Source organism: Anolis carolinensis, chromosome 2, assembly GCF_035594765.1.
Source record: "Anolis carolinensis isolate JA03-04 chromosome 2, rAnoCar3.1.pri, whole genome shotgun sequence".
NCBI classification, from domain to species: domain Eukaryota; kingdom Metazoa; phylum Chordata; class Lepidosauria; order Squamata; family Dactyloidae; genus Anolis; species Anolis carolinensis.
The window spans coordinates 184,561,249-184,573,899 of NC_085842.1; the positions used below are offsets into that span (position 1 = coordinate 184,561,249).

The 12,651-nt window shown below is 41.5% G+C and overlaps 1 protein-coding gene across 2 annotated transcripts in view; it reads right to left on the reverse strand.

Annotated features, from left to right (window-relative positions):
- Nucleotides 1-12,651, reverse strand: part of colgalt1 (collagen beta(1-O)galactosyltransferase 1) — a 48,796-nt gene that overhangs the window by 23,077 nt on the left and 13,068 nt on the right. For both annotated transcript variants that reach the window (XM_062971294.1, XM_062971295.1), the window contains 4 exons: nucleotides 12,128-12,245; nucleotides 8,311-8,445; nucleotides 5,703-5,907; nucleotides 2,735-2,854 (listed from right to left, as the gene is read on the reverse strand). In XM_062971294.1, the coding sequence (XP_062827364.1) occupies nucleotides 2,735-2,854; nucleotides 5,703-5,907; nucleotides 8,311-8,445; nucleotides 12,128-12,245 (578 nt within the window). The remainder of the gene's footprint in view (nucleotides 1-2,734; nucleotides 2,855-5,702; nucleotides 5,908-8,310; nucleotides 8,446-12,127; nucleotides 12,246-12,651) is intronic.

Consider the following 12,651-nt stretch of genomic DNA (forward strand, 5'->3'; position numbering starts at 1 on the left):
AGTCCACACTGCCATATATTCCAGTACAAAGCAGAAAATGTGGGGTTTTATTCAGCTGTGTGGAAAGGGTCTTAGTGTCCAGAGGAGCAGAAAACAAGATTGCCCTTTCCTCAATGTGACATCCTTTCAAATATTTGAACATGGCTATCATGTTCTCTTCTTAGAATCATAGAATCATAGAATAGTAGAGTTGGAAGAGATCTCATGGGCCATCCAGTCCAACCCCCTGCCAAGTAGCAGGAAATCGCATTCAAAGCACCCCCGACAGATGGCCATCCAGCCTCTGGCTTAAAAGCCTTTCTTTTCTCCAAGCTGAAACATACCCAACAATGTACTGCTGCAATGTATATTGCAATATACCCTTTTCACATCAATGGGTCTTGCACAGGAAAATGGGACAGAGAAAGAGAATTTTGTTCAAGGCAACTCCATGAATCTATGGCAGAGGGAGAACATACACACAGTCCTACTTAATCTAAAACTCCAGCAACCTGTTTTCAGCAGTAGCCAACCAGAGTTATCCTGGACGCCACAGGACAGAGAGAAAGCAACAGGTTTCCCAAACTGTTCACTATCTCCCCCACCATCATTGGTATTAAGTTTCCAGAGGCTGATTGCCTCTGAAGCCCTCTGAATCCCAAGACTCTATTTAATTAAGGTGAGAATTTAAGGAGGAAGAGAGCTTTATGATAAATTCATAAGTCACAGATCACAGAACAATCAGAAGCTGGACATTGACATTGCCTGCCGAAATCTCACAAGCCAAACAAGTGGCAAAATAAAAGATTCTGTATGACCATTAGTGGAATGTGCTCCTCTTTGCTTTTTTTGTGACTCACAAGAACAGAATTAAGAAAGATCATACATATTGGCTCAAAGTATTGAATGATAACACCACCGTATGTCTGATTTTTGTATAGGAGTGTGAAAGCTGGATAATTAAGAAAGTTGGAAGGTAAAGAATCAAATAGTGGTGCTGGAAAAAAGTTTTACAGATAATATGGGCTGCAAGATAGATGGATGGTGTCCTTGAAATGACCGGCTTGATCTTGAAGGAGCTGGGAGTCATGATGGCTGACAGGGAGCTCTGGCGTGGGCTGGTCCATGACATCACAAAGAGTTAGAAATGACTGGACAAATAAACAACAAAATGGGCTGCCAAAAACTCTCCTTTGAAGCCAAGATGACTAAACGGAGACTGTCATACTTTGGGCATATCATGAGAAGGTACAACTCATTAGAAAGGACAATGATGGATGTGCTTGGAAAGGTAAGAGATCAGTAGAAAAAAGAGGAAGGTGCAGTGGATGGATTCAGGCAAGGAAGTCACAGCATTGTGTCTGCAAGACCTAAGCAGGGCTGGTGATAACAGGATGACTTGGAAGTCTCTCGTTTCTAGGGTTGTCATAATTAAAAGTCAGCATAACGCAATTAACAACAAAACTATTGGTCAGCTAATTCAAGCCTTCATTGGTACAGAACCTGCGTTACAGAGATGCTGATGTTTACTTTATATATTTTTCATAAGAAGTGCATATACATGTCCCAGGGAGACTAGTACACATAACAGAACTGTGGCATAATAGCTGGTTACCCTACATTTTCTAGATGAAGCTTGGTGATCATAGGGTTGTTGTGTTTTCCGGGCAGTATGGCCATGTTCTAGAGGCATTATCTTCTGACATTTTGTCCACATCTATGGCAGGCATCCTCAGAAGTTGTGAGGTATATATCCTCTGAGGATGTCTGCCATAGATGTTGGCGAAACGTCAGGAGAGAATGCTTCTGCGACATGGCCATAAGACCCGGAAAACACACAACAACAACCCAGTGATTCCGGCCATGAAAGCTTTCGACCACACCTTGGTGATCATCTTTAGCTACCGTGTTTCCCCGAAAATAAGACAGTGTCTTATATTAATTTTTGCTCCCAAAAATGCGCTAGGTCTTGTTTTCAGGGGATGTCTTATTTTTTCATAAAGAAGAATTCACATTTATTGTTGAACAAAAAAAAAAAGAACATTTATTATATACTGTACAGTTATCACAAATCAGCATAACCAAACAAACTGTGAACCCTATCAAGGATTTCTTGTTACTACCATTATTTCCACGTACAACAATCTATGGTATGTACATTTACCAATCCTGTATGCTCTGGTGTTCTGTTCAGCAGGTATACAGTAGAGTCTCACTTATCCAACATAAACGGGCTTGCAGAATGTTGGATAAGCAAATATGTTGGATAATAAGGAGGCATTAAGGAAAAGCCTATTAAACATCAAATTAGGTTATGATTTTAAAAATGAAGCACCAAAACATGTTAGACAACAAATTTGGCAGAAAAGGTAGTTCAATACGCAGTAATGCTATGTAGTAATTACTGTATTTATGAATTTAGCACCAAAATATCACGATATATTGAAAACATTGACTACAAACGTGCGTTGGCTAATCCAGAACGTTGGATAAGCGAGTGTTGGATAAGTGAGACTCTACTGTACTTCCAAACACAAACTTTTCTAGGTCTTACTTTTGGGGGAGGCCTTATATTGAGCAATTCAGCAAAACCTCTACTAGGTCTTATTTTCAGGGGATGTCTTATTTTCAGGGAAACGGTATTTACTTTCATTATTCACGCAGTTGAATAGTCAAAGAAGAATCTAGTTTTCATTACTATGAGTTTTCCCTGATTAAAAAAATGCAAGAACCAAGAATCACATAGAGTCCTCACCCATGACCTCCAGCTGCACATGCATGAAGCTTTCCACTTCATCACGCAGGGTGCTGTGGGATCGCAGTGGCACAGGTAGGAAGCCATACACCTCTTTATTGCACACATACATCTGGACCTCTAAACAAATGGAATGGGAGAGAGGAGAACAAGCATATAAGCGCATGAGGTAACTGGTTAGGAAGAGATCCCACCCATTACTCGCTCACCCTGCCTCAAACTCACCTTTCACATATTCTTCCCTCAACATGGGTGTTTACTGGCCAGTGGAGGGTAGCAGAGAAGTGTACAGTTAGTTATCTACTAATGAATGCACAGCAATAATGTCATCCCCCCAGGGATGATTGAGGATGCCTTCATCATTGGGTTTCCCACTACTAGCAATGTTGATCCAATTCCAACATCACACGCTGCTGGTAGTTAATGTATATATGCCCCCACTGAAGAGGAAACCACAAATCAGAGCCCAGTGATCCGATTTGGAAATGTATGTTGGTGATCTCATAATGCAGAACTCATATGCTTCTGTCATTTTGGGAAGAGACTTTAACGCTAAGATGGGCCCAAATCTTGCTTTATAGACGCCATAAGACTCTCCCTCCCTAGCCTGATTATGATCTACCCCTCCTTATGCTATTATATTGAAACCAGGAAATATTTTTATCTAATTTGTTCATTTCCTGTTGTGTTTTTAGTGCCCAATTCCCATTTTTATTATTAATAGATCTTTATATTTAAGCCAATTTTCTCACCCTATTATTCTTCTTTGGGAGGCCTCTAATGGTGATATCCAAAATAATATTTTTTCATACAATTTTTTTTATATTTCTCCCATATCGTAAGAATTGAGGACCTTACAAAATGAAATTATTTTCTATCTTTTTTTTCATACCAGAGATAAGTGTGCCACCCTAATCTTAGGTCTATTCCCTTCAGATTCAAAATTTTGCTATTTTCAAGTTTTGCCCAATCTTTGGCCCACAATAGTGCTTCCACCTCAAAGTATAATTTTAAATCAGGTATAGCTAGACCTCCCCTCTTTCTTTCATCAATCATGTGTTTACTTTAATTCTGGGTTTTTGGGGTTTTTTTGACAAATAAACTTCATTATATCTTTATGCCAAAAAAAAAAAGGCCGGCCAGAATACTGAACGGGATCTTGTTAACAGCGTGTTTATTTTAACTTATTTTGTACCGCGGGTTGTATGTTGTATGTATGTCTATGTGCTAAATGTTTTGATACGGCCGATGGGCTAATCAATAAAATGTGATTGATGGGTTTCCCACTACAGGTACAACCCAGGGCGCTGCTCTGCTATTTCCTGCCCTCCATCCATCAGTAAACAGCACTGCTGCAAGGAGACAGCATCTGAAATGTTGCTTTGGGGGGGGGGGGGGTGTCTGTATGAGGAAAAAAGAAATCTTCTTTATGCAATGAGCGAACGAGACATATGCCAATGTTGCAGTGGCATATAAAACTAATGTCTCACCGCCACTTGAATGAATCTGAGAAAATTATTGTTCAAGAGATCCTGCAACACAGCTGGCTGCCCACAAAATGGCCCATGTCCATTCATAAGAGGCAACACCAAATAAATCATAAGATAACTTGGATTCTTTTGGCCCCATACTTACTTAGCACAACTCCATTTCAAAGTTCTCAATACACTGAATTCCAAATATAGACAGGGACAAACGCAAAAAGGGGCCCCCAAATGTCCAGTGTATTTTAATTAAAAATACAGATTTCCTGTAATTAAGCAAGATGCCTCCATACGACAGTCTGCATGATTGCCCTCACACCAAAGTTACCCCAGTTTCTGGGTTGCTCTGAGTTTTCTGGGTTGTATATCCATGTTCCAGAAGCATTATCTCCTGACAGATGTTTTACCCACATCTATGGCAAGCATCCTCAGAGGTTGTGAGGTTTGTTGGACACTAGGCAAGTGGGGTTTATATATCTGTAGAATGTCCAGGGTGGGAGAAAGAACTCTTATCTGTTTGAAGCAAGTGTGAATGTGGCAATTGGCCACCTTGATTAGCATTTAATAGCCCTGTATATGTTTTAAGCTTTATATATTGTTTTTATTGATTGGCCAATTGTTTTAAATGTTCAATGTTGATTTTATTGTATTGTGTTATTGGCATTGAATTTTGCCAGTTTTGTGAGCTGCCTTGAGTCCCCTTGGGTGAGAAAGGCGGGGTAGAAATGCTGTAAATAAATAAATTGTAGCTTCAAAGCCTGCCTGCTTCCTCCTTGGGGGATTTTTTTTGTTAGTTGTTAGCTGGCCCTGATTGTCTGGAATTCCCGTTTTTTTGTTTTTTTAGTGTTGTTCTTTATTTGCTGTCCTGATTTTAGAGTTGTTTTTTTTATAAAATACTGATAGCCAGACTTTGTTCATTTTCATGGTTGCCTCCTTTCTGTTGAAATTGCCCGCATGCTTGTGGATTTCAGTGGCTTCTCTGTGTTGTCTGACATGGTGGTTGTTAGAGTGGTCCAGCATTTCTGTGTTCTCAAATAATATGCTGTGTCCAGGTTGGTTCATCAAGTGCTCAACACCTCCTAACAACGGTTTCCCCCAGGCAGGCACCAGCCAGGCCATGTTTCTGCAAGGCTTTTCAATGCTAACCAAGGTGATTAATTGCAACATTCAGACTTGCCTCCAACAGACAAGAGTTCTTTCTCTCACCCTGGACATTCCTCAAATTTGCCTAGTTTTCAACAGACCTCACAAACTCTGAGGATGCCTGCCATAGAAATGTCAGGAGAGAATGCTTCTGAAACATGGCCATACAGCCCCGAATGATTCCGGCCATGAAAGCCTTCGACAACACATACCCCAATTAATTTTTCCGTTGTTCTCAGATAATGATGCTGGTTTCCTTGAACAACACTGCAGCTGCTCAATAGATAAACAAGCCAGATTGCTGTCCTTCCCACTAAGAGAAGGCATCATTTCCAACTCACCAGCCTGCCTGCAGGCAAAAGCAAAGACAATGATGTCATCAAATGCCCAAGTGTAATCTGGATGGGGTGGGTAGAAGACGAGATTCTGGCTGGCCTCTTTCTGCAGGTTGATGAGGAAGGTGGAGTGAACCATGGGAACAGCAAAGCAGCCCTTGCGGTCACGTTTCCTGACAGGGATGTAGGCAGGCGTGCGCTTGTAATAGCCCTAAGGGAGAGAGAATTTCAAAGGAGTTTAACTGCAAAGAAAAGGAGATATCAAACGCAGGGGCTCGCCATAAGAAAGCCATGGGTTTGTGATGAGGAACATGAGGAAAAGATGAAAAATGGCAGTGGGCATGTGGCAAACCAGATGAGGAGATGATATAGATCAGGGATTCTTAAGCTGTGGGTCCCGACCACAATGGGGTCCCCTGAGCTCAATGTTCGTGTCCTAAAAATATTTCTGAATATCACCTAGTGGCTGTTTTAGATATTTACTTGAATCTGTTGTGCAGTGTTTACAGTGGCCTCTGCAGAAGATACTTCAGTTGTACGTCATAAAAATGAAAATCAGTCTGTTTAGCAAGCCTTGCTCACTGGAGGGAAGGATAGTAGAGGCAAAGCTGAAGTATTTTGGCCACATCATGAGGAGACAGGAAAGCTTGGAAAAGATCACGATGATGGGGAAAATGGAAGGAAAAAGGAAGAGAGGCCGACCAAGGGCAAGATGGATGGACGGTATCCTTGAAGTGACTGGCTTGACCTTGAAGGAACTGGGGGCGGTGACGGCTGACAGGGAGCTCTGGCGTGGACTGGTCCATGCGGTCACAAAGTCGGAGATGACTAAACGACTGTGCAGCAGCAGCAGCAGCAAGCCTTGCAAATGCAGATTTGTTATCAGTAAATATTTGATTTGTATACCTATTTTATTTACCTAGATACCTGGGGTTGTGCAAACATTTCTCAGGCCAGAAGGGGTAGAAAGGTTTTAAAAGCTGTGATACAGATGATAGACAAATAGAGCATACCATCTTGTCCGTTTTTTCACTGTACTAATTTCCCATTAGAGATTAACAACTGGCACTCTTAATACCAACTAGGCCAGAGAAAAGGAAACCTGCTGTAATTCATTATTCCATTTTGGACAAGTATGCTGATCTAACATTTATCACCAAGATCTAGATGGAAGGGATACAACATCTTCCCAGTTGTCCTATTCAACATAAATAGACTGTGCTGGTAAGACATCCAAAAGATATAAAGACATCCCTACTGCATTTCACCACTTGAGTTGACAGATATAAGCTGGTGTCCTGTTAATGACATACATAAACTTAAGTCCAACTTATATTTGCATGGCCATTGAGGAAGATGGTGCAAGTTGAGTTCCATTATCTGGAATTCCAAAATACAAAAATGCTCGGAAACTCAAAATTGTCCCCATGCGTGGTCGAGAGCGTGACACCTTTATTTTCTGTTGGTCCGATGTAAGTAAATGTTGTTTTATTATAAAAATGTTAAAAATTATATTCATTTCTATCATCTAAAAGCAAGCAACCAAGACCTCCCTGCCCTCAAGTCAATAAAATCTCCTCCCCTATGGCCATTTACCATAACTGCAGGTAGAGAATAAAGAGGTGGATTGAAGAAGTGTTTGGCTACATTTTCATCAGGCTGACTATTACATCTGATGAGACCACTGAAGTTACCCACCAGCTCCTGGTGGAAGATGTTCACAGCCTGATCTGGCCATGGAGCCACACTTAGATGCTTCCCTGAGTCCCTCACCGCAAGCAATGGAATGACTGTGGGGAAGCTATTGAGCACAACTGCAGATCCTGGATGTGGCAACAGTGGAGCCACACCAATCTCATAAGTGGACTCAACTATGCAGGACCTTGATCAAAGAAAAGGGCCTATTTTCCTGAGTGATGTTAAGGTTTAAATAGAGGCCACCTTGTTGGATGTGGCCAAGAAAATCATGGCTACTGTGACAATCAACTGGCAATAATAATAATAATAATAATAATAATAAATAAAATGTTACTATATTTTGTGTTACTGTATATGTGGCAGCGGTATATAAATTAATTAAATAAATAAATAATACAACTTTATTTATAACCCACCTCCATCTCCCCAAGGGAACTCAGAGCAGTTCACATGGGGACCGAGCCCAAGAATCAACAGATAAAAACAGAACACAATAACAGCATATATAATTAAAACAATAAAATAAATATTCATAAAATACATCAGCGGGAAAGTGGACTCACTTGGATTGCAGGGCCTATGATTGACCTGCTGTTTAGTTCTGAACAAAGAGAAATTGGATCTCGGGATGAAGGAAAGAGTGGAATTGTGGCATGGAAAGATCATTCCCAGGTAACATTTAGACTTTTGTTAGCTTTTAAACTTTACCTAGGGGCTGCAGTCACACACACACACATCTCCAGGGTACTGGAGTGTGGAAAGCTGTGCCAGGCACTGTGTACATAGAGCCCTGCATTCCTGCCTCAATACACACAAACCACAAAGACTTATCATGTTTCACTGGCAGGGCCTCAAGTCCCATGAACTCACATAGATGTGGAATGTAGGGGAGCCTGAGAATCCACAACCTGCATACCTGCGAGGTCATCCCGCACCAGAAGTTTGAATAGGCCGCCCGCGAGTCCAGCATAGGAGCCACCACAGTCTTGTTCTCAGCTATCAAAAGACTCAAGGTGTCAGGGTTGGTTAGCAGATTGTCCGAATCCACAAACTGCAGAGGTGTGTGTTAAATCGAGAAAGAAAAGGAGAGAGAAAAAGCATAATGTTAAATCTAGAGATGTTCCCATAAAAAAGTAATGCATTCTCGGGCTCCAGAATATACAGCAACTATCCTATTTGCTGGTTGGCATGAAACCTTAGCTAACCAATTATTGTATCCTTGTTTCTTTTCTATTTCAGCTTCTAGTTTGCACTCATGATAGGCTAGGATTTTCATAGCCTATACTCAGGTGATGTAATAATAATAATAATAATAACTTTATTTTTATACCCCACCTCTATCTCCCCAATGGGGACTCGGGGCGGCTTACATGGGGCCAAGCCCGAATAAAAACAATAGCAATATAAAACACAACAATAGACAAAAGACATGCACAATTATAAAAATTTAAACATTAGCCATTAAAAACAAATGACAAGAACGAATAAAAACATGGATTAAAACGGAGAGGTTGTAAAAGTAGACTGGGTAAGGTGCACCATATAAATATTGTAAACACGAGGTGACTGATAAAGTGCTGCAAATTCTTGGAAGTGCAAATTGGGATGGGAATAGATCCTGTGTCTTTATCAAGCTGACATAGATAAAAAGTGCAAACCGTACTAATGTACTAAATGTACTAATAATGACACATTTTATGAGAAACCAAAAGACAGTCAAAATCAGATCAGAAACTGCACAGTACAAGCCTTTGGTTTTGTTTGGTTGTTGTGTGTTTTTCGGGCTGTATGGCCATGTTCCAGAAGTATTCTCTCCTGAATACTTGGAACATGGCCATACAGCCCGAAAAACACACAACAACCATGTGATTCTGGCCATGAACGCCTTCGACAACACTTTGGTTTTGTTGTCTGCATTTTTAGCAAAAACTTTTAAAAAACTCAAATCATTTCTTTCTTTTAAACAATAGTGCAAGTCAGGCTACTAGAGAAGAAAGGGATTATTAAACAAAGAAGGCCAAAAAAGGAGAGCCTTCAGTAAATACTGCACAAGGAAGAGGCATCTAAGAAGTGACAAGGAGGAAACAAGGGGTTCACAAGTATGCAAGCATGGCACTAGTGAAATGGAAGGCAAGAGCATGCTTAGCTTGGGAGGGAAACTGATACAATAAAGGAATTATTTCAGGACTCCATTCTGATCCTGGAGCCGAGAGTCATTTTGTGGGCTAAATCTAAAGAGCCATGGATATTGCCAAGTCTGAAATGAACCTGACAACAAACAGGTGCTGTCGCTTTTCATGAGCGAGGAAAAGCACAATAATCTACTGTCTAGCCCGTTTCAGGGAGAGGTATGGATAGTGCCCAATCACCCCCCTGCCAGTAATTCTGGGCTGAAGGCCAGAAGCAAATTCCAAAACGGAAGTACAAGGCATGGCAAGCCAAGGGGCTGAATGCCCAGCAAGAACAGCTGCTCTGATGAGGCTCCCAGTTTGTCCTGACATCTCAACACAGCTGTTCCCGTCTGGGAAATGGAAACGTGAGGGAGCAGGGCACACGCCAGAGAAGCCAGGTACTTCAGCGGAGTTGGGAGGAAGGCTTACTGACTGTAATAGTGAACTCTTTTAAGTAGCCAGATTTAGGGAAGAGAAGATGCTGAGAAGAAAAAAATCTCTACCTAGATTGTAAGATTATGCAAGGTAATACAATGCATGCATGTTAACTTTACACCTGATATTTTCCTTTCTGGCTAGTTTAGCATTACATCAACAAACAAACAGGAAAAAAGGAGGAGGGGGAAGAAAAATAATACATGGGTGGAGAAGAGAACAACATGGTAGGAAACCATGAAATAAGAGGAAGTATGTTGTCGAAGGCTTTCATGGTTGGAATCACAGAATTGTTGTGAGTCTTCCGGACTGTATGACCATGTTCCAGAAGCATTCTCTCCTGACGTTTCGCCCACATCTATGACAGGCATCCTCAGAGGCTGTGATACCTCACAACCTTTAAGGATGCCTGCCATAAATGTAGGTGAAACGTCAGGAGAGAATGCTTCTGGAACATGGTCATACAGCCCAGAAGACTCACAACAACCCTAAGAAGAAGTATATTTCTATTATTTTTATTCTGGTTTTATTCAGTGAATCACCTGGGGTGCATCTACACCAGGCATACCCAAACTAAGGTCTGGTCATGGTCTCATGAGAGTTGTGGTTTTACAGGTCTTTATGTGTATATGCCCAATATTGTTGGCCATATAAACATAAATATTGTTGGTGAGCCCCCAGTGGTGAAATGGGTTAAACCCTTGTGCCAGCAGGACTGCTGACCGACAGGTTGGCAATTTGAATCCAGGGAGAGCAGGTGAGTTCCCGCCTGTCATGTGGAGACATGAGAGAAGCCTCTCACAGGACGGTAAAACATCAAACATCTGGGCATCCCCTGGGCAACGTCCTCGCAGATGGCCAATTCTCTCAGACCAGAAGCGACTTGCAGTTTCTCAAGTCACTCCTGACATGAAAAAAAAGTTGGTATACCACCAAAAAACAACTCCAGGATCCCACAGCATTGAACCATGGCAGTTAAAGTGCTAATTCAACAGTCCAGATGCACCCTGGTTTATTCCTCTCTCTTGATTTTTTCACTGGAGACATCTGGAGCTGCTACAGTCAAGAGTCAAAGCCACTAGTGTCCTCTGTACATCAATATTAGTAAAATTTGGACACCATGGATGACTTTTTGCTTCATATGGAATGGGTGTACAGTACAGGTTAGGGAACACACGCCCCCCCCCCCCCATCCCAATGTCACTGAACTCCCACTGGCCATCTGTCAGGGGTACTTTGATTGTGCTTTTCTGGCATGGCAGGGAGTTGGACTGGATGGCCCATGTGGTGTCTTCCAACTTTATTATTCTATAATTCTATGATCAGCCCTGAGAAGCACAGCCAATATGGAGAGTGGTCATAGGAAGTGCATGTTCTGGAAATCATGCTTCAATATTTAGAAGGCCATACACACAACAGTTTTGTATTAAAGTATCCTTAGAAAAGTCAGGTAATCTTCTACTTCCATTTCCCCAACTGCACCTGCCATAGGAAATACAACTGCCCAGACAGTACTGGTCTCTTGAGTCCCCATCCTCAAGTCTATGGCTGAGCAGGGAAACATCATGGGACAAATGTCCATGCTACCCTGTTTCCCTGAAAATAAGACATCCCCAAAAAATAAGACCTAGTATAGGTTTTGCTGAATTGCTCAATATAAGGCCTCCCCCGAAAGTAAGACCTAGCAGTTTTTGTTTGGAAGCATGCCCAGCGCCTGCCAAACAGAACACCAGAGCATACAGGATTGGTAAATGTACGTACCAGTTGTACATGGAAATAATGGTAGTAAGAAGAAATTCTTGATAGGATTCAAGTTTGTCTGGTTATGCTGGTTTGTGATGACAACTACAGTACAATATATGATACATGTTCATTTTTTGTTCAACAATAAATGTGAATTCTTCTTCATGGAAAAATAAGACATCCCCTGAAAATAAGACCTAGCACATCTTTGGGAGCAAAAAATAATATAAGACACTGTCTTATTTTCAGGGAAACACGGTATGTAGACTTCAGGGCTGCAACACCGCATATGAGAAATGCTTTAAGAGGGGGTCCAAGGAAGAAGTTAATCCAAACTTAACCAATTCCCTTCCCACCAGGCTGCCTTCCACATCTTTTCCTCACCAAGATGTAGTCTGCCCACATGTCCCTTGCTGCCTGCAAAGCCGCCTGACGAAGCTTCATGACATGTTCATAACGGAAGTTGGACCAGTGCTTGGGGCCTTCCTCATCTGGATAGGACCTGGCATGGATAAAGAGGCTCAGTTTTAAAGGCTTTGAAATATCCCCTCATCTCCACCAGCCTGCCCCCAATAGATGGAAACCATGCAGACTCCATAAATGACCAGAATAATGTGCCAAGTGTATGAAGTAAAGTCTGCCTGTTGGTTTCTACTAAGCATTGAAAGGAATTTGTTAACAAGGACAGTGTGTTTCTGGATTTGGTAGGAGGATCACTGGAAACTAACAGGATGTCTGCTCTGTGATATTCAGTTATTTAAAGGTTTAAGAAGGAGATGAAGGAAGAACAATACTCTGTAGCTTCCAAAATATTTTGAGTGAAGTTGCCAAGGCTCAACTTCAGAAAACTTACTTAAGTTACTCTATGCCTTTGCTCCAAGTTGGAAGATTCAGTACATGGGCCAATC